This window comes from Zea mays, chromosome 10 (assembly GCF_902167145.1).
Source record: "Zea mays cultivar B73 chromosome 10, Zm-B73-REFERENCE-NAM-5.0, whole genome shotgun sequence".
NCBI classification, from domain to species: domain Eukaryota; kingdom Viridiplantae; phylum Streptophyta; class Magnoliopsida; order Poales; family Poaceae; genus Zea; species Zea mays.
In genome coordinates, this window is record NC_050105.1 from 129,032,460 (window position 1) to 129,060,395 (window position 27,936).

Below are 27,936 nucleotides of genomic sequence, written 5' to 3' on the forward strand. Positions count from 1 at the left end.
CACGGGTGATTTGTTTTACCGAGGTTCGGCCCTCGAAGGCCTAGTCCCCGTTGAGGAGTCCACTTAAGGACGGGTCTTTTTCAACCCTTTCCCTCTCTCCCGATCACACAAGGATCGGCGAGCTCTTCTTCTTCTCAAGGATCACTCTCGATCCCACAAGGACCACCACAATCTTTGGTGTCTCTTGCTAGCTTTTACAAGCCTCCAAAACTTTGGAGGAAGTTTGAATGGGAGTCAAAACTCCACGCACAAATGAACACAAAGATGTAGTACACACTATCTCTCAATGAATCTCACAAGGCGCTAGGGTTAAACTCAATTGAGTAGCTCTTGATTGCTTGCTCTCCCTTTTGTGGCACTTGTGTTGGTTGTAGTGGACTAAATCTTGTGTATAGGATGGATCAATGAATATAGGTGGTTGGGAGGGCTTGAGTATGTCAACTAGATGACTTGGAATGTTGCTTGGACTCCCACCTCTCAAAGTGGCCGGTTGGGGTGGTATTTATAGCCACCATCCAATTTTGTAGCCGTTGGAGAAGCTGCTGGCGATGGGCGCACCGGACAGTCCGGTGCGCCAGCCACGTCATCCTAGTCGTTGAGATTGGAGCTGGTCGACCGTTGGAGGCTTTGTCCTCATGTGGCACCGGACAGTCCGGTGCACACCGGACAGTCCGGTGCCTCTCTGATCTTCTGCTCTGACTTCTGCCGCGTGTACTGTTCTGCACTGTTTACTGTCAGAGTCGACCGTTGGCGCGAAGATGACCGTTGCTCCGCTGGCACACCGGACAGTCCGGTGTACACCGGACAGTCCGGTGAATTTTAGCGGAGCAGTCTTCGTGAAATCCCGAGGCTGCTGAGTTCCTGAGGCCGCGTTCCGTTGGAGCACCGGACACTGTCCGGTGTACACCGGACAGTCCGGTGAATTATAGCGCGCCGGCCCTGGACTTTCCCGAAGGTGGCGAGTTTGAGTCTGAGTTCCCTGGTGCACCGGACAGGTACTGTTCACTGTCCGGTGGCACACCGGACAGTCCGGTGCGCCAGACCAGGGGTGCCTTCGGTTGCCCCTTTGCTCCTTTATTTTGACTCTTGTCTTATTCTTTTTATTGGTTTTATGTTGAATCTTTGGCACCTGTAGAACATATAATCTAGAGCAAACTAATTAGTCCAATTGTTTGTGTTGGACATTCAATCACCAAAATCATTTAGGAAAAGGTTTAAAGCCTATTTCCCTTTCAGGGTGGTTGGGGTATTTATAGCCCCAACCACCAAACTTGACCGTTGGCTGGTGGCGTCTGCTCGATGGCGCACCGGACAGTCCGGTGCACACCGGACAGTCCGGTGCACACCGGACAGTCCGGTGCCCCTGCCACGTCATCACTGCCGTTGGATTCTGACCGTTGGAGCTTCTGACTTGTGGGCCCGCCTGGGTGTCCGGTGCACACCGGACAGGTACTGTTTGCTGTCCGGTGCACCGGTATGGGCATGTCTGACGTCTGCGCGCGCTGTGCGCGCATTAAATGCACCGCAGAGAGCCGTTGGCGCCGGAAAGAGCCGTTGCTCCGCTGGTACACCGGACAGTCCGGTGCACACCGGACAGTCCGGTGAATTTTAGCGGAGCGGCTGCCACGCGAACCCGAAGCTGACGAGTTCCGGAGACCGCGCTTGGTTGGAGCACCGGACATGTCCGGTGCACACCGGACAGTCCGGTGAATTATAGCGCGCCGGCTTCCGGGAATTCCCGAGAGTGAAGAGTTGGAGTTGGAGTCCTCTGGGCGCACCGGACACTGTCCGGTGTACACCGGACAGTCCGGTGCCTTCAGCCAGAGGTGCCTTCGGTTGCCTCGTTGCTCCTTTGTTGAATCCAAAACTTGGTCTTTATATTGGCTAAGTGTGAACCTTTTGCACCTGTATAACTTGAGTACTAGAGCAAACTAGTTAGTCCAATATTTGTGTTGGGCAATTCAACCACCAAAATTATTTAGGAACTAGGTATAAGCCTAATTCCCTTTCAAAAGTCAAATGGAATCATCACTCTGAGGAAGAAGCAACCTAGGAGCGTGAAGATGATCTGATGGCTAAATACCCCGAGCTCTTTGCTAGCCAACCCTGAATCTCGAGGGCGAGATTCTTTTAAGGGGGATAGGTTTGTAACGCCCTGAATTTGGGGGTAGAATTTTTTTCTTCTTTTCTCTCACCAAATTCGGGCGTTACTCTCTTTTCTCTTTCCCCGTTTGCTCCTTCTTCCCAATTTCAAACCAGTATAATGGCATGTGTCCGTGTCATGTATAAACCAAAACCTAAGTGTCATGGGTGTTGCATCATGCCGAAGCACATTTCTTTGTCTGATGTTGAGTGTTCGTCTCGTTCCGTTCCGGATTTTGATTCGCGTTTTAAGTTCGTTTAGTGGTCCGCGCTCGTCGTGGGTTTTCGATCCACGAAGTGGCTCGGCCCAACCCAACTTAGCCCAGCCCAGCTCAGCCGGCCCGGCCCGCCCTGGCCTGCGCGCCCCCGGCGCCCAAAACCCCCCCATGTGCCCCCATCCTCTCTCTCTCTCTCATTTGGATCTCCCGCGCAACAACCTCTCCTCTCCCTCTTCCACCTCTCTCTCCCCGTGGTGCCCTAGGATTTGGAGACGGCGATCACCGGATTTTGGACCCCGAGGTGAGCTCCCCTCCCCTCCCCTTCTCTTCTCTCTCTCCCTCTCCCTCCTCTTCTTCCCCCCGCGCGCGCCCTCCCTCTCCCCCTGCCCGCGCGCGACCCCGCCCGTCCCCGCCCCTGCTCGGCGCGGCGGCGCCCGACCTCGGCCCTCCCCGGCGGCGCTCGGCCGCCTGCCCCTGCCCGTCCCGCGGCGGCTCCCCGCCCGGTCTCCCTCCCCGGCGGCGTGCGGCCCCCGCTCGGCCCCCTCGGCTCCCCGGCGGCGCTCGGCCCCGCTCGGCCCTCCCCGGCGGCGCTCGACCGCCTGCCCCTGCCCGTCCCGCGGCGGCTCCCCGCTCGGCCCCCTCGGCTCCCCGGCGGCGTGCGGCCCCCGCTTGGCCCCGCTCGGCCCCTCCCCCTCCCTCCCCGGCGGCCCTCGGCCCCGTCCCGGCCTCCCCGGCGGCGCTCGGCCCCCGCCCGGCCTCCCCGCTCGCCCGCGCGCCCCCACCCCCCGGCTCGGCCGCCATGGCCGGCTCGGCCGCCCCCGTGCCCTGCCCCGTGCCCGCCCGGCTCGGCCGCCCCTGGCCGGTTCAACCGCCCCCCCCCCCCCCGTTCGGCCGCCCGTTCCCGTCCCGGCCTCGCCCGACCGTATCTTCGCTCGCCCGCGCTCGCGGTGATTATTCGTTAATTAGCGTGTTGCGTCGCGCGCTTCGCCGCGCGACGGATTTGTCTAAATTCAGATTCTATCTTGTGTGCGTCATGCGCTTCGTCGTGCGACGATCCATTTTTGTTTCAGGTTGTTTAAGGTGTAACGCCGCGTGTGTATTCACGCGACGTTCCACTTTGGACTCAGTTTAGTCGACGTATGCCATCGTGCGCTTCGTCGCGCGACGTTTAACGTCTCCTCGTATCTAAGGCAAAGTGTCTCGCTGCGTGCTCGGTCGCGCGACGAGTCGTTAACTTTTTAATTTGTTTTAGAGAGCTTTGTCGCGCGTCTCGCCACGCGACCATTCTTTTTATTTATCTCCACCTGCTTATAATAATTAGACATGAAACATGACTTTACTTTACGCTAAACATAGTGTCTACATTAAATTTCCTTCCATTAAGCGAGTAGCTAATTTATAATCATGTAACGTGATCGTTTCTCGACTGTCTTTTCCTCTTTCTCTCTTAACCGTACTCGCGAGCCCGCGTGGAACGTCTGTTTACTTATTGCATTCTATTGTATGGTGTACTGTTCTTTTCTATTAAATGTGTGGATGTATGTATGTTTGCACTCGCATAGAGAACGATCCGGTTGAAGAGCCCGAGGAACTCGCAGGAGAAGCCCCTGAGCAGCAGTCGGTTGGTGGAGGCAAGTGTCCCTTGACCTATCTCTGTCCTATTCATTCTTTAATTCACCTCCCGCTTTACATATTTATGCCTAAGGTTTGACTAGCTTTTGTTATCCCTATCCTTGCTTACCTATTTGGGTTGGATTATTACTGTTTAGCTTTATGCTATTGCTCAACTCTAATCAATGAACATGATGAGATTATCTATGATACGCTGTTTTCCCTTCTCTTATGATGATGTTGTACTTGTGACCTTCAAGGGGGCTCGAGCGGTTTCTCGAGTGCCTCTCCGTAAGGACCTGTTCTATGGATGACCGCCCGGGAAAACAGTGCAACCATGAGGGTGGAATGGGATGCCCTTAGCTGAATAATTAGAGGATCCGGGGTGTAGTTCACTTAGCCGTCGTGCCGTCAATGGGGCTCGGTGTATGCGGCTCGCTCTGCCAAGGTTGATTTGTCCCTTGGGGAGGAGTGCGGTACATTTAGGAAACCTAACGGGTGGCTACAGCCCCGGGGAATCTTTGTAAAGGCTACGTAGTGATGCCCTGCTAGGTCACCTAGGTAGTGGTCAATGGGGAGTAGCTCTCTCCGGGCAGAATGGGAATCACGGCTTGTGGGTAAAGTGCACAACCTCTGCAGAGTGTTTGAAAACTGATATATCAGCCGTGCTCGCGGTTATGAGCGGCCAAGGGAGCTCCAATGATTAGTGGTACTTGATCAGAGACATTGTGGTACAGGTGGCAATGAGATTGATGGTTTTAGTTATGACTATGGTGCTGGTAAGTGGTATTCTTTCCGTTTGGAAAGGGTACATCGGGTTAATAACTTGGGTTAATGCTAAAACTTGGCTTTCTACTAGTAAGTAATAATCTGACCAACTAAAAGCAACTGCTTGACTTATCCCCACATAAAGCTAGTCCACTACAGCCAAACAGGATACTTGCTGAGTATGTTGATGTGTACTCACCCTTGCTCTACACACCAAACCCCCCCAGGTTGTCAGCATTGCAACCACTGCTCAGGCGAAGATGAAGCTGTGGAAGGAGACTTCCAGGAGTTCCAAGACTACGACGAGTTCTAGGAGTGGGTTAGCGGCAACCCCCAGTCGGCTGCCTGTGAAGGCCGCGTTTATCTACGTTTCTTTTCCGCACTTTGATTTATTGTAAGAACTATATGGACGTCTCAGACGTATGATGTAATCAACTATTATTCCCTCTTAATACTATTTTGAGCACTGTGTGATGATGTCCATATTATGTAACTGCTGTGTACGTGAATAACTGATCCTGGCACGTACATGGTTCGCATTCGGTTTGCCTTTTAAAACCGGGTGTGACACCAGCTCTCCCATCATTTCTGGAAGAAGCTGCCCCTACTTTCATCTCCAATATGTTTTCAACCTGCAACACAGTAGACAAATGGAAATAGAAACCAGTAGATACCAAGTAACAAAAATAAGGTAAATTTCAGCTGCAAATGACCAAAGGAAAGATATCAGTCCATCACTCCATCTCACCAACTAAACTGTCCCTAGACTAAAACATACTCCTCCGTCCTAGAACATAAGGACTTAGAACTCATCTGTGCAATCTTCTTAAAATCAGCCATTTTGTGCCATGGATTAACCCAAGATGGCCAGAAATTAAACCAACAGGAGCTGGCCTCTATTTAAGAAAGGGGCACATAGACTTCTTCATTGCTGCTTAATTTGTCCAAAAATTTGAAGTCCTTATATTCTAGGATGGAGGGAGTATCCATCAAATATTTTACTCCAAAAACATAATTGGTCCAAATAAACCTCTTCTCAAAGGCCCCTTAGTTTAACTGTTGTGCTGATCCAATTCGGTTTTCAGAGTACGTTGACATGTTTCGTGTACCTAGTCGACACAGGACTACATAAAACAACAAAGAAGTCTCCATTCAGTATGAACATGATGTAATCTCATTAGATGTTATGTTACCCACCAGGATTTTGGGGCAAGGGCAAGGGCTATCATTTGGACCTTCCATAACCAGTGGGTAAAAAAGATCATGCATGCAATTTTCAGAAATTCTCTGAACCCACAAAAGGAGGGAGAAGAGAGGGTTTCAAAAAGATTAAAAGATAACAACAGATAGTTGAATCTCCTATGTAAGCAAAGAAACCATTACACGCACCAATGGCACATTTTGTGATTCAATATCTGTGTTCACGCCATTGAAATTCCTAGCCAATGGAATAACATGCTCACCCACTTTGCACCCTTGATCTCTCTGGACAAAAAGAAAAATATATATTAAAGCAAATCATGCTTTCAATGCCAGTCTTTGTAGCAACAATTCAACAGTAGTTACACAAATATTGTGATTGTTTTCACTAATTAGTTAAAGCATCGTATTAAAGCTAGAAAAATCATCGACAATCATAATTCAAGATCCTGATTTTCTTTTCATGAGCAAAGGAAATCATGAGAGTATGAAACTGAAACCCTTCAGAAAACTTAAGGAATAAAATAACTCCAGTTCTCCAGATGCATATGTGGAATCTTTACCTTTTTGTACAATAATCATTCCAGAGGGATCTAAACCATCTATATTCTCTTTTTCCTGTTGTAATTTGAACCTTTTCCAGCTTCCCAAAAAGTCAATCACACGTCATCAGTTGCGTCACGACGACGTCCACAGCCGTGGGATCCTCGGCACCGGTACTGGCCTGTGCATCCACCATGTCGCGCGATGGGGAATCTTTGCTGGAGCACAAATAGAGAAAGATGGCGACGTACGGCCCCGTCCCCCTCCGTCCCCGCCTGCAGCGACCTCCCGGCTGCCGTATCCTCCTTCGCCGACGCGTTCGTGGACTTTGCCGTGTCCGACATCTTCTTCCCGACCTTCCCCTCCTCCTCCTCGCTCCCTCCTCGCCCGAAGACTCCAACCACCTTCCTCCCTTCCCCATCCCGGCTCGTCGCCATCGGAGACCTCCACGGGGACCTGCCCAAGTCCCTCTCCGTGCTCCGCCTCGCCGGCCTTGTGCCCCCGTCTTGCACCCCGACTCCCCCTCCGCCTCCGGCCTCCTCATGGCCCGCGGGGCCCACCCTCGCCGTCCAGCTCGGCGACATCCTCAACCGCAGCGACGACGAGCTCCGCCTCCTATACCTACTCCACCGCCTCTCCCTCTCTGCCGAGACACGCGGAGGCGCGTTCCTCCCCATCCTCGGCAACCACGAGGTCATGAACGTCTCCGGCGACTTCCGCTTCGCCACGCCGCAGGGTTTCCACGACAGGGCGGTGTGTGGGGGGGTGCTGGCGTGCGCGGGATTCGCGGCGTGGGCTGCTGAGGCGGGCGTCGCGGGAGCGGCGGGTTGCTGGCGCACGGGCGTTGCAGGAGCGGGAGCAGTCTACACTGCCTCCTTAATAGTTAGTAGAGATTGTTTAAAAGTATATACTGAGTAAAAATCCGCGTGAAGACGTGGGTTTAAAATTGTGTATCCATGGGTACAATCATGGGCATGTTTAGTTAAACTCTACGCTAGGACTGTGGACGTGTTTTTGCCCCATCCGATCTAAACCTAATCCATTGCCATCCTATATTGATATAGGATCATGGGCAGGTTTAGTTAATCCACGGCGAAGAAAAAAATACATGCTGCCAAGTGCCAACTGGCAAGAAATGAAGAAACTGTCCTCTGGCAAGAAAAGCGGGAAAGGCGATGGGCTGGGCCGGCCAGGAGAGTCGCTCGATTCGCAGGCCAGGCAGATCGCGGTCAGATCCCCACTGCCTTGGCGGGAAGCCTATCAATCCTCACCCCAAATCCCCCGCTACTCCCCGCTCCGGCTCCGTTCACGACTACGGCGACGAGCACCACCCTCACCCCCAGCCCCACACCGCGCCACGCCGATGTACTCCCAACTCGTCGACGGGGACTCCGACTCCGAGGGATCCCTGATCTCCGACATCTCCGCCTCCCCGCCCCGCGGCCGTTCGCCCTCGCCCCCGCCCCCGCCCCCGCCGCCGCCCGAACACCGTCCCAACCCCAAGCACACCGCCACCGTGAAACCTAAGCCTCCCAAGTCCAAGGCGAAGCCCAAGCTTGCAGCATCCGCCTGCACCGCCGCTGTTTCGCCGCCTCCCCTCCCCTCCGCCGCGCTCTCCGACCCGCACGGTCTCGTCTCGCGCATCGCCGCTGCTCCCGCGCTTGTCACCGCCACCAGCACCGTCTCTTCCTCCTCCTTCCGCCGTCTCGTCCAGTCGCGCAACCCCTCCTTCGATCCCGCCGCCGCTTTCAGCGCTCCGACACCCGCACCCACTCTGGCGCCCACCGAGATAGCAACCGCAGCGACAGCGCAGTGCCCTGCGCCGGACGCGCCGCCGCAGACCAGGCCCAAGCGGGTGCATCCCAACTCGGTGTCGGAGGTGGTCCCGCCCGCGGCGGAGGCAGAGCAACCGAAGCGGCCGAGAGGGGGTGCCGAAGGAAACTTTGTGCGGCTCAACATCAATGGCTACGGTCGGAGGAGGACGTTCAGGAACGCGCAGGCCAGGCGCCCTACGAAATACCGCTCCTGGCGGCGGCAGCGACATGGCGGCGCAAAGCCTCAAGGCCGTGGTGACGAAGAAGGGGATTTTGTGGCTGAAGCTATGATAGAGCGGGAGAAGAAGAGGGCAGGAGGAGATGGTGGTGTCCTCGAGGCCGTCGAAGCAGCGCGAGAGGACCCGTCTGAGCAGAATCTTGAGAATTTGCTCAGAATTATCTATGGGTACAACTCTTTCCGCGAGGGGCAGCTTGAGGCAATTCAGAAGGTTGTTGCAGGAGAGTCAACTATGCTTGTGCTCCCTACTGGTGCGGGCAAGTCACTATGCTATCAGGTGTGGACGTGTGGTGAGAACTTTGAGATCTTCATTTTGGTAATGGCAGTTCTGAAAATGACGGTGATGCTATATTTTAGGTACCTGCTATGATTTTGCCTGGACTAACACTGGTGGTAAGCCCGCTACTCTCCTTAATGGTGGATCAACTGATGAAGCTACCTGCATTTTTGCCAGGTGGCTTTCTTGCAAGCAATCAGGTAAATATTATGCATACATATTCTTTTATGGGAACCCTAGCCATCCTTATTCTGATCGTTATTTTACACTGTCAAATTCTCTCAGACAAGCGATGAGTTTCATGAGACATTACAAAGGTTGCGTGGAGGGGAAATAAAGGTAAATTGGTCTGACTCCTACTTTTATGACTACTAATGTAGCACCCTCTGCCAATTTTAGTTACAGTAACTCAGCCCTGATGCTCCCCTAAACAGTGAGCAATGCTTTGATGAAAATATTCTTTGTGCTTCATATATTGAAAACTTCGCTAAAAAATTGAATCTATGATACACAGATTTCTCAATATATTGAAAATGAACCCAATCTGATCTTGTGCTTCATATATCCTTTGTGTTGATGATGTTTACACTAACATGTTTAGCTATGCTTAATTCCTTTCCATTTATGATCAGGTGCTTTTTGTTTCCCCTGAAAGATTCTTGAATGAAGAATTTCTGCTAATATTTAGGGACGGGCTACAAATATCCCTAGTTGCTATTGATGAAGCTCACTGCATTTCTGAATGGTGAGTTGATATATCCTTGTAGTTCAGTTGATATACTGCATGCTGTTCTTTGCAGTTAGTACCATAGCTTCTCTCTTTTCTGCTTTGTATCTTCTTGTTTTCTTTGATACATCCTATGATCGTTGTTTTTCTCCCTTCTTGCTTTTTATGTACTTGCTCTGCTCTGATCATTGCTTATTGTTAGTTCAACAATAACTATGTCTTGATAGTTGATATTGAACAATGGCAGGTCTCATAATTTTAGACCTTCATATCTAAGGCTCCGTGCATCACTACTTCGAAGAAAACTTAATGTTCAATCTATTCTTGCAATGACTGCAACTGCGACAACTCAAACCTTGGAGGAGATAGTGACTGTCTTAGAAATACCATCTGATAACCTCATTAAAACATCTCAAATAAGGGACAATCTGCAGCTGTTTATCAGCATGAGCAATAACAGGTAGGTCACTTTATATCGTTCTATTCTAAGTTTCTGTGGGTCATTTTGATGACAAGGCGGGATTGTTTAGTATGGTTTACTTATGTAAGAAGCCATGCCACCTGGTTTCCATGGGCACATGTTGATCCAGTCCTTTAAAAACACAGACTGAAGGATCTATTGCTGTTGTTGAAGGCTTCACCTTTTGTTGACATGAAGAGTATAATTGTCTATTGCAAGTTTCAGGTGGTTTCCTTTCTGTTTTCTCAAGATGTCACACATTTATCCAGTACCTAAATCTTTCTGATACAGTTGCAAAGATATAACATTTTTTCTTGGCAGGGAGAAACTGACTATGTTTCAAAGTACTTATGTGATAACAACATTACTGCTAAGGTTGGTATTCACCTTGACTGAAATTTGTTGCATTTATTGTTTATTTACATCTGATTCTGTTTTGTAGAGCTACCACAGTGGACTTCTTATGAAGAACAGGAATCGTGTACAGGAGCTTTTCTGCTCTAACAAAATAAGAGTGGTAACGGCAGTTCTTTGGGAGAACACATTTTATCAAATGTATTACACAGGTGTTGATGTCTAACCTTTGTTGTCTCCTTCCCTGTCACTAAAGGTTGTTGCAACAGTGGCATTCGGAATGGGTCTTGATAAGAGTGACGTTGAAGGGGTATGAGCATACAAAGTTCAAATGTGACATCCTATAGCTTTAAACAAAGTTACACTCCTTATCACTTGGACTGATTCAAGCATTTCCTATTTTAAAGGTGATTCACTATAGCTTGCCAGAAAGCTTAGAAGAATACATACAGGTATATTTCACGCGGAATGTTTTTTTTTCCGTTCTCTTTTCTCTTCTCTAGACATCTTACGGTGCTCTTTTCAGGAAACTGGCCGTGCTGGAAGGGATGGACGACTGTCATATTGTCATCTATTTCTTGATTCAACAACATTCTATAAAAGTCGTAGTCTTTTGCACAGGTGAACCTTATCTTCTTGTCCATTTTTAAAAAAACTAGTAATTTACATTTTCAATCTGCTCTAAGTTTCCTACAGAATGACTTCAATTAACCCTTCTTTTTTACAGTGACGGTGTTGACGAATATGCTATGAGCAAATTTCTTTTCCAGGTATTTTCATGTGAAAATTCAGTGGGGTGCATTTGCTCCTTGGTTAAAGAGTCGACTTCGCGCAAGTTCGATATAAAAGAGGAGGTTTGCATCTGCCTTATTGCATCTGGTTTCTTTTTCCACATGTTCTTGCTGCATTTTGGGCAGTTGTGTCACAATATTCTACCCTAAGCTTTAAATTTCCATGCTACAAATTTGTTAGTCATAGGCTCATAGCTACTTGGCTGTAAATCACTTCTGCATGGTGATAAGGTTTTAACTTATAGTGAAATCATGATCACCATGACAGCTGTTTTTTTGCTACCAAAGGTTATTATTCAATCACCTTGTGCACATCTAGGCACTGTCCTGATCTGTTAGGCACTCGAGTTCTGATCTCCTGAAAGTGGTAGTCATTGCTATTGCATTGATATCCAATATCAAATTCAGAATAGCCCATCTAACTTTCAGATGTCAGTATCAAACTTTGTCATTTCATCCTGCAGGTGCTCTTCACAGTCCTAACACAGCTAGAAATTGGTGGTCAGCAATATCTCCGTTTACTTCCTCAGTTCAGTGTTACCTGCACCCTGTACTTTCACAAGGTACATCTAATGTTTGTAGAGCGATCCCATTGTCTAGAATTCTGGATGCAGTTGGTTTATTATAAATGGTGCACTATAAACCAGAATCTTGATTACCTTGCTCAGCTGATGAGCATGGTTGATGTAAAGAGTTAAAGAATTGACTCTTTACTATCAAAGGGACACCTTGCGAAAGGGAGCATAGCCGAGTTGGCCAGGTGGTCTAAGTTGCACTTCTTATATCCTGAGTTTGACTCCTTGTGGGAGCGAATTTCAGGCTGGCTGGCTGGGGTTAAAAAAATCGTCTCGGTTCTATAGTCGAAGGTCCAACCTAGTTCTGACATAGGCAACGGGCGGGGCTAGGGTTAAAAAAATAACCTCGGCCCCACAGTCTAACGTCCGGCCTAGTTCTCACATGGGTGGGTGGGGGTTAAGGGGTTTTGTCAGTTTGCATAGGGCCTTTTTATCAGGAATGATCGGGGGTGGCTTAGCCCCTGCAAGTCGAGTTTTTTTTTAAATTAAAGGGACACCAATGACTAGAATTATACCATGTGCTTTGTTATTCTGTTTAGCTATCATACTCGCCTCCTTTTATTTTACTTTTCCTGATTCATTTATTTACATCAATGCAGACGTCACCACAGCTGCTTGCAGACAAGGATGTACTAGTTAGATCAGTTCTGGATAAGTAAACATTATCTGCTTTTGCACCCCCCCCCCCCCCTGATGCAGTACTGAGATTCTGATTCTCCATTTTTTGAATTACAGGTCAGAGACTAAGGGTGGACATTTTGTCTTCGACATGACAAAGGTAGCTAATGATCTGAGCATCACAGTGAATGAAGTATTTGACCATTTGCAACAGCTAAAGGTTTGCTTGAACTTAATACTTCTTTCTTTTCCTTATTAATACCAACATTTGAAGGAGTTCATCGTTTTTCTTCACGGCTGGCTGCCTGCCATTATTCAATACACAATTGAGAATGCATGATGACCAACCTTTAGCTGAATGAATACTTATATCTTAACAGTTGAATTGCTGGGGTCATGCTTGGTGCATTGCACCCATGAGGACTGAATCTTAACCAACTCAGTCTACAGTGTTGCATGTATAAAATTTCTTGCATTTTTTAAGCAATCGAGTCTGAATGTTTTTTTATGTAACGCGTCACATCATCTGTACAACAATAGGATTCCCTGGGAAACAATAGCTCTTTAGAGTAGAGTTATGCCAATAAATTATTGGATAATGATTACCCCATTATTTTTTACATTGCTTTATTTACCATTAGGATGTCATGTAGATAACGCATCTTATTTTTAAGAAAATATACATGTACCTGCTGATCTGTGATTTTTTTGAACAAACGCAGGAAAGTTGCGTGTCATTATATTAAGAAGAAAAACATAGGAGAGACGAGACTTCTCAACCCCTAATACAAAGGCCTAAAGGCCCAGGCGCCCTTCACACTAACACAACGCGCCACACACAGGGCAACAACACGACCTAAGCGACTATCAGCAGTAAACTACTAGGCTCCTCTAGGGAGCTAGCATAGGAGGAGGTTTTGCAGAGCTGATGCGCCAGTCAAGCACCAAGCGCTGCCCTCCTCAACCACAACACGCATAACTTGCTGGGTGCAGGGTACAACACCCAAAACACACAAGCATTCCGGTGCTTCCAAATCTCTCAAGCAACCAAAATGATTAAGGAGTTAAGTCCTTTTCTTAGACTCTTCTCAACACTTTTGATACTTTGGCGCCACCAGTTTGAAAATCGTGTGCATCCAGGCTGAGGGACAATGGCTAGGAGGCCCAAATTGTTGAGGATTAACGTCCATACTCGCCGAGCAAACTCACATGAGACATGAATATGTTGGATAGTCTCCTCGGCCTGATCACAAAGAGGGCATGCAACTGGATGAGGCAGTCCTCTTTTTTCAGTCTATCGGCTGTCCAACCCCTGTTTTTGATGACCAACCATACAAAGAATTTGCATTTAAGGGGGCTCAAGTCTTCCAGACACGCCACCAAGGGGCAAAAATGATAGAGCCAGTAAAAAATGCATCATATGCCGATTTGCTGGAATAAGTACCATGACCAGAGAGGCGCCAAATATGCTGGTCTGTGTTGTCGGGCTGAAGATCTACCCCATCAACCAAGTTTCAGAGCTGCAGATACTCCACGAAAACTTGTACAGACAAGCCCCCCTTATATCTAACACCCATTTACGATCTGTGAGCCCCTCCGCTACTGTTTTCCGTTTTAATGCCCTTTTAGGAATCATTTGGATCAGGCTTGGACGGTGTTCAGCCACAATTTTACCAAGAAGCCAACGATTTGTCCAAAACTTCACAAATTCGCCACTGCCTACCACGGAGACAACAACCACATCAAAGAGTGTATTTGCATTACAGTGTACTTGGACATGGAGTGCCTTTGCATTACAGTGTACTTTGGATCATTCTTCTGAAGCCAAAGCCACCGGACAGGTGGACACGTAAGGCCCATCCTAGCATCTCAAGGTTGAGAATACCCAGACCACCATACTGCAAAGGCCGCTGGACAGATTCCCAAGAAACAAGGCAGTTACCTCCATTTGCATCACCTTGCCCCTTCCAAAGAAAGCCTCTTCTCTTATCGATTGCCTTAAAACCCCATTTAGGGAGTTCCAGCGCCAACATAAGATAGATAGGGACAGAAGACAACACTGCCTTAACCAGGACAAGGCGACCAGCCCGACTCAAGAGATTGGCTTTCCATCTAGGAAGTTTATCAGCAACTTTATCAACCAGTGGCAAGAGATCGGAGTTAGAGAGCTTACGGATTGATAGAGGAATCCCGAATCCCCAAGTAGGTGCAAGGAAAATTTTGTATTTCGCAAGGCAATAAGGCAGAAATGGTGGCCAACTTCTCTCCACATTGGATGGGAGTAACTGAACTCTTGGAAATATTAGTTTTTAGCCCTGTAGCATGACCAAAGATGTCTAAAATGCTGATAATTGCTGAGATATCTTGGTGGGAGAGCTGCAGGAACAGAACATCATTAACATAGAAGGAGATACAGTGTTTGGCTTTTTGAGAGACAATCGGTTGCAGGATATGTACTCGGAAAGCATAACTGACCATGGCATTCAAAGCCTCCATCACAAGGATAAACATCATGGGGGACAAGGGATCGCCCCGACGAAGACTAATGTATTCTCCAGGCTCATCATTGACAAGGATCCTTGTGGAGGAGGTGGATAGCAGCAGACTAATAAGATTGCACCAATTTCGATCAAATCCCAAGTGCTGCAACATATCAAGCAAGAATGATCAGGAAACCGAGTTAAAGGCCTTGGAAATATTCAACTTCAATAGGATGTGAGGCTCTTTCTTATTGTGTAAGGATCTGGCAAGCTGCTGCACCAACAAGAAGTTGTCTTGGATACTCCTTCCTTTGATAAAGACACTTTGATTGATAGAGACCATGCTTGGCAGGTGGGGTGCTAGCCGAGCTGCTATTACTGCTAGCTGATCTGTGATATAACCTGGTGGTTCTACTTTGTGTTGTCTAGTTGCACTTTGGTGTTCTTTTAGTAATTTTATCCATATCTATCGCACAGTTACACTGCAATGAGTTGTGGCTGTTGACCTTATTGAGAGCATAAAGATCGACTATGTAGTAATATGTTTAGTATTATGGATGTTTACTTGCTAGTGTTGTGCCTTCTTTAGACATTGTCTAACTTTCTTTTGCCTCAGATTTCTGCATTTTTTTTTCTATGTTGACCCTTTTTAGTTTCTATTTCTCCTCAAATCAGTTCTCTGGAGAAATTTCATTTGAATTAAAAGATCCAGCCTGCATTTACGTGATCTTAAAGAAGCCAGATGACTTGAATGCGCTTTCAGCAGATATCACAAGATGGCTTTCTGAAGTAGAAAACTCGAAGGTACACTGCAAGTGTCCTCCAAATGCTCCCTTTCTTCAATAAGTGTTCTGTTTGTTTCTTATCCAAACTTCAAATGAAGTTATTCGAGTTCCTAAGTTTTTTTTATCTGTTTAGCCAATATATTTCTGGAGATATAACCGTGTTTCTAGCTCGTCTTAACCAAATCTTTGACGCTTTGTTGTACAGATCAGTAAATTGGATGCGATGTTTGATCTAGCAAACTTTGCTGTCAAGGGTTGCCAAAGGACTGATGGCTGTTCTGGCTCCCAGCACACTCCGTGCATTCAAAAGAAGATCATACAGTACTTTAGTAAGAACTACTCCACCTCAGACAGTGGCCAATGTACTCAGCCACAAAGGGGCAGGTTTGTGCGCTTCATCTTCCCAATTCAAACAGACAACGATGATCCACTTGTACTTTGAACTGCTTTATTCCAAAACTTCATTTGACTCGGCATTTCATCTTGCTTCCTGCAGCCCATTCTTGCAAGCTGACATAAAGGTACGGACAGTCGCTGCATTTTCCATCATGATTTTTTTGTCGTCTATGACAACACTTTTAACTGTACCACAGGTGTTCCTTAAAAGCAATTCGTTTGCGAAATTCACGCCAAGGGCCGTTGCTAGGATTATGCATGGCATATCAAGCCCGGCTTTTCCATCTGCCACCTGGTCCAAGAACCACTTCTGGTCTCTTCCCGCCACTTCTCTCCCTCTCATGTATATATTTTTCCTTGCTACCAGTTTATGTATCTCACAGGCTGGAATTTTGGTTGGCAGGGGCCGCTATTTGGAGGTTGATTTCCCAGTGGTCATGGAAGCTGCCAAGGCCGAGCTGGTCAAACTCGTGGGAAAAGGAGAGTAGCAGTGTAGTACTTACCGGCACGGCAATAGGAACAGTTGCTTTCACTCGGTACGTGTCCTGTGCCGAGTAGAATGCTTGCAAGCCGCAACCGCAATCGATGATAGAGAGCTGCTACATGTTCGTGCCTTCTTCCCAGCTTGTCCGCAGTTGGTCCACCACAAGCATTCTAAATGGTTACACATCTGCTTGGCATCACCTCCTCACTTCATACAGATGGCGGTATTTATTCAAGCGATGCTGATGCGGCCAGCCAAGCTGGTGTTAGCACCTAGAAGGGAATATCGGAGAGAAGAGAGGTAGAAGAAGGGTTGAAGAAGAAGATAACAGCGAGGAAGACGATCTGATTTGATATCTGATAGCCAAAATGGTTCATGACCCCTTACAGCCAGGGTTTGGGTGTTACTTGTAACCACACGACCACTCGGTCCACACGACCAATCGACCTGCCAACATTTACAAGGCCCACTCCAGCCCAAGCTAGACGGACGCTAGTTTTCATTAGACACCGAGCCCGCTCTCCTGGCACGCCTGTGCCTTTTCCCGCGATGCCTCCATCTTCATATACTCCATGTATAGTCATCGTCGTCGTAGCAGCATTGTCCGTATTCTTCTGGTACCATCTTTGACTTGAGGAGAAGATGATATGCTGACATTCCCCACTGCTTGAAATGCGGCTTGTCCTCAAGCCGCTTGACTGAGTATTCAACAACAATGGATGGTGCAATTCAAGTTGAGAAAGCTTGCCAGAATCTTGTGTCAGTGTAGCAGATAAAACTAGCTTTGCCAATCTTGCACAGCATCTATCCTTAATTCCACACACCACACACCTATCCACGTTATGCCAAAAATGATCTTGGCCAATTGAGTGTGTTCGGTGAATCATTGTTATCAACCAGGATTTATAAGCATTGGCTAGGCTGCTATGAACAGCACTGTGTAATCCAAGTAGACACAGGTTGAAAACACACTCGTCTTCCCAGGCCCAATTGAGCAGTCTCAACTCAATTTGGTACATCAGCAGCACCATTGCTCTGTCAGCAGGGCAGTTGAGAGTCAGTAATTCACCCAAATCTGAATTTGCAAAACACCAACTGAATAAGTGGTTCCAATTTGCCACAGTTTCAGCATGCATAGTTCTGAAATGGTGACGCGTTGGGGGTGGCCATGGAGGCTGTCTAGACACAATGCAAGAATTCCCTACAACAGTATCTTGGAGGGTACGTGCGGCTACCTTGCCAACATTTATGAGACCATCAAAGCAGGGTTGAAGTGGTATAGCACTTTGAAGATAATGTTTCCAATGGCCAATAAATAAATCCCTCCGTATCATCTCAACGCCACATTGATAATGCTCAAGCACATTCCTAAAAAATGGTTCCTCGTTGCAATAATCTCTTCGAACAAATAGTAAGGACAGCATGTAAACCAAAGCCTCACTCACAGTGCCATATCCGATTTTTTTGAACATGCAGTCAGATGTGTACGTATCCTTTGCAAGTTTAATGAAATGTAGAGGAAGCTCTTGAGTATCAGATGCACCACATACCAAACATAGCCAACCATTAGACAACCATTCTGTCTTCATTTCCCAGCCCACATGTTGTCCTCCAAAGTAGAAAATGACCACTGTAACATCATCTATGTCCTTTTCAGGCATCATATCAAAGAACCCATGGGCCTCGTTGAGCATATCAACCTTCACCCAGCCATCTATAACTTTGTTAAATGCATTTGAGGTTGGCCTCAGGCCACCATCAAACATATTTTTGAAGTAAGCAACTGCATCTTCTCTTAACCAGACCTGGGTTAAATCCGCTTCTATCACATGAATTCTGCAATTAGACTTCATACACATCAAGCAAAACAAATGGTGGCATGGGAGCTGGAGTAAACTTCTGCCAGTATTTTCACTAAGACAAACTCTGCACTCATGTAAGCTTTGTAGAAATATTTCAGGAAATATTTGCTCGCTTGAACCAGACACAATCTCTGAAATTGTAATACATGTCGCTGGCATAACTGGCAATCCAAAGTATCCTACCGAATGCATCATCTGTGGACCAGTAATCTTCAGTGACAGCCAGAATTCCCAAACAGGTGGTGGCCAAGGCGGAAGCCAGACTTGAACACCATCACCCAGTATCCCATACTGTACAGGCGGTGGCCATGATTGCCTATGCTGCACTGCATCCCTTCTGCAATTGCACGAGTGCAAGAAACGACACTGTATGATGCTAAAGCAATTCGTCAAACACCTGATGGGCGTAGTGGCGAGAACCTCGTCCTCCTTGCTCGTCGGCGTGTACGATCGCATACACGGCTTCCCGTCAACGCTGGTGCAGTCGAAGACATGCGTGCCGATGGGGATGCCGAGCGCCTGGTCCGGCGACGGTAGGGAGAAGTGGATGAGGCGGACATGGCTGGACAGCTTCGTCCTATCGACGAACCGACAGCAGATCTTCTCGCGCAGGTTGGGTAGCGCGGCGGTCGCGGGGACCTTGTCGGCTTCGCTGTGGGACATCTCAGTGTAGCCGCTGCTGTGGACGGCGATGACGGGGACGACCCAGTCGTAGGGAGAGTCTGGATCTGAATCCAGGAGGTTACGGTGGAAGCAGGGCTCCTCGTCGAAGATGGGACCCTCGTCGAACTCGGAGGTAGGAAGGATGTCGACGTGGTTGCCGTCGCAGTCCCGGAGTAGGTGCTGACGGTGGAGGATCGGGTTGCGGACGGAGTAGATGCCGCGGTTGAGGTATATTGTCGAACACTTGGTGGGCGTGATGGTGAGAACCTCCTCCTCCTCTGCGTCGGTGTTGGGGAGCGGGTTGAGCCTCGCGGGGCTCCCCGCGTCCGCGACCGCGACCATGGCCTCCTCGGCCGAGGGAGCCTGGGCAGCAAGGGAGGTGAGAAACTCTGACTCCGACTCTGAAGGAGAAGTTGTCGACGACCACGCGTGCGCCAGCGTCCAGCCCTACGCGGCCGCCCCTCAGATTTGCCACGGTTGTCGTGCTGCGTTGCTCGATCGCGTCGCATCTGGCTCCCAGCGTTGCCGTCAATCGCTCCTCCATCTGGCCCAAAGCTTCCAAAATCTGCTGCATCGCGGATTCCATTCCGACCACAGCAATCGAACGCGGATGACAATCAGGATTGCGCTAGTCTGATACCAAATGTTAGCACCTAGAAGGGAATATCGGAGAGAAGAGAGGTAGAAGAAGGGTTGAAGAAGAAGATAACAGCGAGGAAGACGATCTGATTTGATATCTGATAGCCAAAATGGTTCATGACCCCTTACAGCCAGGGTTTGGGTGTTACTTGTAACCACTCGGTCCACACGACCAATCGACCTGCCAACATTTACAAGGCCCACTCCAGCCCAAGCTAGACGGACGCTAGTTTTCATTAGACACCGAGCCCGCTCTCCTGGCACGCCTGTGCCTTTTCCCGCGATGCCTCCATCTTCATATACTCCATGTATAGTCATCGTCGTCGTAGCAGCATTGTCCGTATTCTTCTGGTACCATCTTTGACTTGAGGAGAAGATGATATGCTGACAGCTGGCTACGTGGGACTTCTGCCATCAGTGGGCTAAGGTTTACTCCAGTTGGCAGCCGCGCGAAGAAAAGGGGGAAAACGATGGTATACGTGTATCCAGGAAGCAATGATGCCGAACCATCACTGTAAAAGCAAAGGCAGCGATTGATGAGGCGCTATGTTTGATTGTGTAAACGTTGTTCACCACGGCTGGAGATTACGAACTGTGTGCGCTCAGGGGTCCCAGATCCTTCTTTCACCCATCACTGCTTGGGGTCGCTTTACGCGGCCACGATCGATGCTTGGCCATTTCAGGGGCCAGGGCACGTTTCGTGTCATCGATCGCAATGCTTCCGTTTCGTTGCCATCGTCGTCGACAAGACACAGTACTGTCCAAAGCGGGCCGGTGGGTCTTGCAGTTCCTGTTCGCTAGATCTGGTCTGGAATTGATTGCACGCCGAAGTGGCGAACGCTCTGCATCTTTGGATCTTCCTCTTGCCACGTCTGTGGACCTGCGTCAGTCTGGATGAGGCGCAGCAGGCGGTGTCTGCTCATAATTTGTCCGGCGTCTGGCTTCGCGGATGGGATCAAATAATTTGAGCTGGTGGAACGATCAGATGCAATGCACATCCAAGTCGTTGGTGCTGCCTGTTCTGATGTTTGATTGAATGCTAATTACAAATATTAAATATAATTTAATTGTAAAACTTATTATAGATAAAAGACTGAACAACGTGACGAATTTATTAAGTCTAATTAATCTATAATCAACAAATATCTCCTGCAGCATTATATGGATGAATTATGGTCTAATTAGGCTTAATAGGTTCGTTTTGTCATTTAGTCTTCATCTGTATAATTGGTCTTTTTAATTTAACTATATTTAATACTTTTAAACGGGATCTAAACATATCAAAATTTAGTAAGTATGAATTCAGTGGAGCCACGAATCTAGATGCTTTAAATCTTAATATTACAATGTTTGTGCGTGACAGACTACAATCGTATATTTGATATCCATAAAAAATAAATTTAATATTAAAGTGAATATATGATCAATATATGAGATATTAAACTGATAAGAATAAATATTACACTTTATTTTAGCTAAAAGACCGTAAAAGATATGAGTTGAAAATTAGCCCTACCTTTTTTATAGTTCATTCTGTCGCTCGTTATCCTTTAACTAATGAAGTGGTACTATGTGGAAGCGGGGCACTGTGTGTGACTTTCTATCGTGTCGGACTTGGATGGTTTCTCGTGATTCATTTGTGGCTTAAACGGCCTTTGGGTCAATTGGTAGATGAGAAGCGGAAGAGAAATAAACCTACACGCTTCACACGTAACGTCCATATATCAGATATTAAATTGATAATAATAAATATTACACTTTATCTTAGCCAAAAGTCTGAGAAAGATATGAGTTAAAAATAAGCCCTACTTTTTTTATAGCTCAAAGTGGATATGAGAAAATGGTGCTTTAATAATTAGTGGATTTGAAAATGAGCTAAAGATATGAGCCTTACCTTTTCGTACAACAAGTCCGCATTGTCTCGTACACACGACATATGAAAGTGTGAAATTGAAATAAGTAGAGATAAAGAGAAATGTTTTATATAATCTAGCGATTGGGCTGTTAGGAAATAAAATAGACACAAAGATTTATGTGAAAAGAGCAAACAAATACGAGAAAACAGATACACTATCAACCACAGAGTATAAGTTACAGGGAGGACCTATATTTTTAGGCGTAAAGAAAAGCATATTGCAACTATATAAAAGAATTAAAGGTATATTCCAACAAATTTTCCCTTGACTCTAAATTTATAGAACTGTTTCCCAAACACTAATAGGATGCTAAATTTGAATATCAACCAAGTCTAAGTCATCATTAGACTTGAAATTGGAGCACAGCTTCGTATCATCAAAATAACCTCTCTTCTGGAACGCAATAGAATCAGCTTCAACATCAACTGATGAACATTGCAAGTAATAGAGATTATTCAAACAGTTGCCTTTCAAGATAATACGATTGCTACGAGAAACTTTAAGACCAGGCGTCGACCACAATATATATAAAAACAATTGGCTAACCCTAGCTCTGATACCACTTGTTAGAAAAAATAAAATAGATATATTTTTTAGGAAATAAAATAGACACAGATTTACATGAAAACCCCCTCAAATATAGAGGAGCAAACAACCACGAGGAAACAGATTCACTATCAACCACAGAGTATAAGTTACAGGAATAAACTATATTTATAAACGTATATAAAAATATATTCCAAGTATATAAAAGGAATTATAGACATACTAGATATATGCCCGTGCGTTGCTACAGAATCAATATATCCATTTACGAACATAGTTGTTTCATAAATTAAATTATTTGAAAGGAATCAAAGTTATATGATATGATCATTTTAGAATTTGCATGATTAAGAGAGCTGACATAATCAGATAAGGACATGAACACATATGAAATTTTACCAGTCATCCATGAAAATTTAAAATGGCAAAGATGTCATATATAGAAAGCAAAAAAACAAGAAATTACCAATATACTCACTATCGGAAACTTCACACAAACAACATCATACCCCATACATAACCTTCCTTCAACTCCACATTCACTTCTTGTCTGCCATGCTAGAATTAAGAAACACCTTCAGCACAAAGCACACAAAACAAATCAAGTAATCTAAGTCATTGGGTTAGTCATTAGTGTTTACCGGTACAACGAAAAACCGTGCCATCATGTTTGGTGACTTGCGCAGTAGCCATCACGATTGTCGCAACACACAAGCCAAAGAGCCTGTACAATGGCCATACGCTGCAACGACACACAAATTATTTGATCAAATATACAACATAAATTCTATACCAACAACCTCGTATAGTGGAACATCACATAATATGTGGAAAACATCACATAATAAAATTAGTGTTGCGGTTTAGATCAGGTAGGACATATGGTTGCTATTTGTACTAAAATAAACTCTCTACATCACCATAGCCAGGAAGACCATCCACCCAGTCCCACTTGCCACTGCTCCCCATCTCATATTCCTCCCACATTGCAAGCTTCCCGCGCACTCGCTTACCTGCGAACCACACCTTCCCATCGCCTCCGAGAACTTTGACCTTATTATTGCCCCCGGCAGCATCGGTCGGTATGGCGCCTCCCTGCGAGGCAGCCTCGCATAGGCCAGTGAAGCAGCAATACATATTGGGCGGCATGCGCCCAGCTTCCTCCCACTCCATGGTGGCCAGATCTTGGCGGAATATTAAGACCGTGGAGCACGGCGCGTCCATGGCGAAGGAGGACCTGAGCCCGCCGATCATAAGGACCCGCCGATCATAAGGAATGAAGAAATGTTGGTGGTCCTTTTTAACGATTCCTTGTGTTGAATCAGGTAGCTCATACAGTTGCATTGTTGACAATTTTGTTTCCCCGGCACTCTCATACAGTTCATCAGACGGTGGGGCCCTCAAATCTGAAGTAACTTGATCGTCGAGTGTGCTAACTACGACTTAGGCCCCGTTTGGTTTGAGTGACTAAAGATTAGTTCCTCCATTTTAGTCTCATTTAGTTCCTAAATTACCAAACGGTAAGACTAAAATAGGAACTAAACTGTTTTAGTCCCTAGTCCCTTAAGATGTGGCTAAAAGGGACTAAAACATATTAATTCCATATTTTCCCCCTCATTTAGTTCAATTGTAATAATAACAAGAGAATGTTTAAGGGCATTTTAGTCTTCTTATGAGTAATTTAGTATATTCTTACTAATTTTAGTCCCTAGAACCAAATAGGTTAGGGACTAAACTTTAGTCTCATAACTAAACTTTAGTCCCATATCCTCAATGTAGTTGCTCAGGATGTAATTGCTTCAATTCATGGTGTGATTTACAACATCCGTGAGAGTATCAAGTTCATAAAAGCTTCTCCAAATCGTGAGGAGAAGTTTGCTGAGATTGCTCTGCAGCTGGAGATTCCCAGTACCAAGACTCTCTGTTTAGATGTTACAACCCAGTGGAACACAACTTATTTGATGCTGTTGGCTGCCTTGGACTATAAGTAGGCGTTTTCTACACTGGAGACATGTGATGATAATTACAATGAATCTCCTTCAGCAGAGGACTGGAAGAAAGTTGAGTCTACCTGTAATTACCTGAAACTGCTATATGACTCTGCACATAGTGTCATGGCTTCAGCAAATCCTACTGCAAACATCTTTTTCCATGAAGCTTGGAAAATTCAGCTTGAGCTAGCCAATGGCACAGAACATGAAAATCCCATCTTCAGCAGTATTGCCAAGGATATGCATGAGAGATTTGACAAATACTGGAAAGATTGCAGCCTGGTATTAGCCATTGTTGTTGTCATGGATCCACGTTTCAAGATGAAGCTTGTTGAGTTCAGTTACTCTAAAATTTATGGTGCTGAGGCTATGAAATATGTTAAGGTTGTCAATGACTCTCTGCATGAGCTGTATAAGGAGTATGTGGCACAACCACTCCCCTTGACTCCTGCTTATGTTGAAGATAATAATGTGGCTGCTAACGCAAGTGTGAACCAGGGAAATCCTTCTTCCACTGGTGATGGTCTTCTTGACTTTGATATGTACCTTTCTGAAAATAGAAACAAGTGCAAACTAATCCAAGTTACACACTACGGTACTGACTAATATAATCCGCTGGTATAATAAAATCTGGCACTGGCTACTTCCTGATCTTGTCTACAAAGGCCCGATCGATGTGACACTGCTGTTGCTGCCATCCTTTGAAAAGGCATGTGCTTTAGCTTCGAGATGGTAAGCTTCCTTCTCCTCTGTTTCTCGCTTCCAGATCTTCGTCCACAGTGCCGTCGGGGATTTAGAGCCACGGGAGCAGCACTGCCAAAGCCGCGCGCTGCCACCTCCGTGTTCAAGTAACACCCGTGTTCAGGAACAACGAGAAACAGAAAGACACAAGGCTGAGACCTGCACTCGTAGAAGCAAGCGGTTTGCTCATTCTCAGGCTTGTCCCAATTATGCCACCCAGCAGGCTCTATGCATAGATCCATGAAAGTTTCTACAAAAACAACCCTCCCGAAGGGCTCCCAGGGCTGGCCTAGGTACATGTAGGTAGCTTCTCCGTTACCAGTAATAATACACCTGGATAGTGTCATGTCATTGGGCAGGTAAGTTTGTTAGTAAGAAGGAAATGGTAAACACACAGCTTGGAAGATTATCTAGCCTAGTCTCTAGATAATCATGTAGCGGGCAGGATTGAACAGACCCTTAAAACTGCAACCACTTTCATGTAATTGGCGCACAAATGTTTCTTCGAATAATTGATGATAAAGCATGTGCTTTTCATCTGTCCATCCAGTAGATGAGCATACCACGAGAACATCCTGGGGCATGAATGGAAGAACTTTACCATAGGTCCTCCAAAAGAAATGATGACTACAAATTTTAAAAACTGAGATATGAGTATTTGTGGTCTTTGGACTCTTGGTCTCTAAGTGACATGATAGAAATCTGGGAATACTGCTCAAGCATTACAAGGGTACATCCAGAAGAAAAATCTGCATTAAAAAGAACAGTTAAATAACCAGCTACCACCTCCACCACCACAACAACAACAGTAATAAAAGATTTAACCAAAATGAGATAAATAACAACTAATCCATTAAATTGGTAAGTACAACTCAAATGAATTACCATTTTCTACATGTCTACTTGGCCCTTAAACGAACTTGAGCAGGTCCATCTTCTTCTTGGTGTCTGACCTTAGTCACACGCTGTCAGCAACCTAATCTCACGAACTCAACCCAATATCATGAAGAACGCTAAGCATATAATCTGGTACAAATCGGAGAAGAGTTTGGAAGGGTAGCAGCTAGGGAAGTAGAATGGAGAAGCACAACAACTATCCTCTTCTAGAAGGGAGAGGATCTGGGTACATAAGAGAGGAGAGGGAAGGAGAAGATGAACAACAGTAATCTGATGCTTCGGTGCCTCTCCTCCTGGTCCTCCCTGCTCCTATGTAGTGTTCCTTTTAGCTTCCTAGGCCGGCATGGGCCGTGTGGGCTCACATTTCCTAACATTCCCCCCTTCTTAAAAATCGGCTTGCCCCCAAGCCGATGTGTAGCATTACTGCCACCCGGATCCTAGGGAAATTGCAAGCACGCCCCAAAAGCACCAGGAACTTGTGTTGTACTGTTTGCCGCTGCAGCCTCCGCATCCATGGCCTGTGTAACCCGTGCTGTCTCTTTAGGATTCTGCCTTGAGCCCCTGTATGAGTATATCACAAGGCCAACTGTTGTGCCAGCAAAAGGAACAAAGTACATCCAATCAACCTTCTCTTGGTGAGCGAAAATACGGATTAGAACAGCCCACATCTCTTCCCAGTAACCATCATAAAGATAAGCCTGAACCCTCTTTACAATGCTGGTTGCACCTGGAATAACCTCACTTCCAAAGTCATTGGCTTCAGAAAATTGTTCACGGAGGAGCTGAAGCATTACATCTTTGCTAAAAACATAGATACCCATGCTAGCAATATAAGGCATTTCCTTTGCCCTCACGTCATCAAGGCTAAGTATGGTGGTGTCAACCATCATTTCTGTGAACTGCTCTCCTTTCGTTTTCTCAGCAAACTCAATGATCCTCCCTTCTTCATCGATTTTCATGAGGCCAAATGCAGTTGCACGTTTCTCAGCCATCGGTAGGGCAGCAACAGTAATATCAGCATATGTTTCTCTGTGTGCCTAAATGAATTTTTCGTAGTCCATTCGGTACAGATGATCACCAGCAAGAATTAGAAACTCCATCACATTATGCTCCTCAAACAACCACAAGTACTGCCTTACAGCGTCTGCAGTACTCTGAAACCAGTTTGGATTATCTGGGCTCGGCTGTGCAGCTAAGACTTCAACAAACCCTTCATTCTTGTACCCTCCAATGTTGCTCCCATAGGCTCTTGAGAGGTGACGGTTGAGGAAAGCAGAGTTAAATTGCGCTAGCACATAGATCTTGGATATGTTGCTGTTGAGACAACTGTTGACAGGAATATCAATCAGTCTATAGTTGGCACCCAATGGCACTGCAGGCTTGGCACGCTTCTTTGTCAAGGGGTACAATCTAGTCCCAGCACTACCAGCACTACCAATAGAAGCCTCATCATCGCTGTAATCAAGCCGCGGCGGGACTGCCCTTGGTGGCGGCCATGGTTGCTTCATTCCCCTCACAAGCTTTGCAGAACCAGGACCAAAGCGAGCAATGTACTCCTTCATCGAAGCCATATGTTCCTGCTCCCATGGGTACTGCTTCAGTGGACACTCTTCAAGCTTCAATTCAAATCCACAACACAGTCATGCCCCTGGAAGTAATTTGTAGGCTCCTCATCATGGGTAGCCAGCAAGCCATCCTTCTTAAACAAACCGACGAAAGTCCTAGCATTCCAGACCAGCATAAGCACCCGGACACCTTCTGTCAGCACACTGCTCTTGAGCAACTCGCCAAAGGTAACATTGCCACCAGGTTTTGGCCTGTTGTTGTCCCTGAGCAAGGTAATCTCTGTGTCCACGATCCAGTCCGTGATGTCAACCAATTGTCGAGTCTTGTCTGCACAAAGGCCTTCCATATTTGCACCTGTGCAGTAGCTATTGATTAGAGCATTGTACATCACCGCAGATGGTACCTCCTCGCCCTTAGTCAACATTTCGTCGAACACCTTCGCGGCGTCCTCCATCCCATCCACCAGGTCTGTCCCCGTTCTGACTATGGACGACAGCAGGCTGTCCACCATGCCTTTGCTGATGCTCTGGGGGTTCACCTCCACGATGTCCTGGCCTCTCTTCACCACCACGGGTTCGTTGTCCAGCACGTTGTCGAGATGGTCGAGCATCTCCTTGTACCAACAGGAACCAAA

General features: G+C 46.6%; 1 protein-coding gene and 2 pseudogenes across 3 annotated transcripts; 1 reads left to right on the top strand and 2 right to left on the bottom strand.

The window, feature by feature from the left end:
• The first annotated feature begins 7,678 nt into the window (after positions 1–7,678).
• On the top strand, positions 7,679–17,188 carry LOC103641779 (ATP-dependent DNA helicase Q-like 5). 3 transcript variants are annotated; one of them, XR_002265934.3, is made up of 21 exons: positions 7,681–8,811; positions 8,892–9,011; positions 9,097–9,150; positions 9,444–9,556; positions 9,786–9,998; positions 10,145–10,223; positions 10,320–10,373; positions 10,441–10,515; positions 10,609–10,662; positions 10,760–10,804; positions 10,879–10,973; positions 11,080–11,206; positions 11,608–11,706; positions 12,318–12,373; positions 12,454–12,556; positions 15,492–15,620; positions 15,807–15,985; positions 16,098–16,122; positions 16,195–16,310; positions 16,401–16,602; positions 16,699–16,986. XR_002265934.3 is itself a non-coding variant. In XM_035963496.1 (21 exons), exons 1-20 carry the CDS (start codon positions 7,846–7,848, stop codon positions 16,483–16,485), a joined length of 2,787 nt encoding a protein of 928 aa, XP_035819389.1. In that variant the 5' UTR covers positions 7,681–7,845; the 3' UTR covers positions 16,486–16,533; positions 16,699–16,941. The 3 variants fall into 3 exon arrangements, 2 of the variants coding, with proteins under 2 accessions (XP_008663336.2, XP_035819389.1); XM_035963496.1 differs by having other exon boundaries at positions 16,401–16,533; positions 16,699–16,941; XM_008665114.4 differs by having other exon boundaries at positions 7,679–8,811; positions 16,401–17,188.
• Positions 17,189–21,299: 4,111 nt separating this feature from the next.
• LOC111590437 (uncharacterized) lies at positions 21,300–21,434 on the bottom strand (annotated as a pseudogene).
• Positions 21,435–26,173: 4,739 nt separating this feature from the next.
• On the bottom strand, positions 26,174–27,298 carry LOC103642811 (glucose-1-phosphate adenylyltransferase small subunit 2, chloroplastic/amyloplastic/cytosolic-like; annotated as a pseudogene).
• Positions 27,299–27,936: the final 638 nt, after the last annotated feature.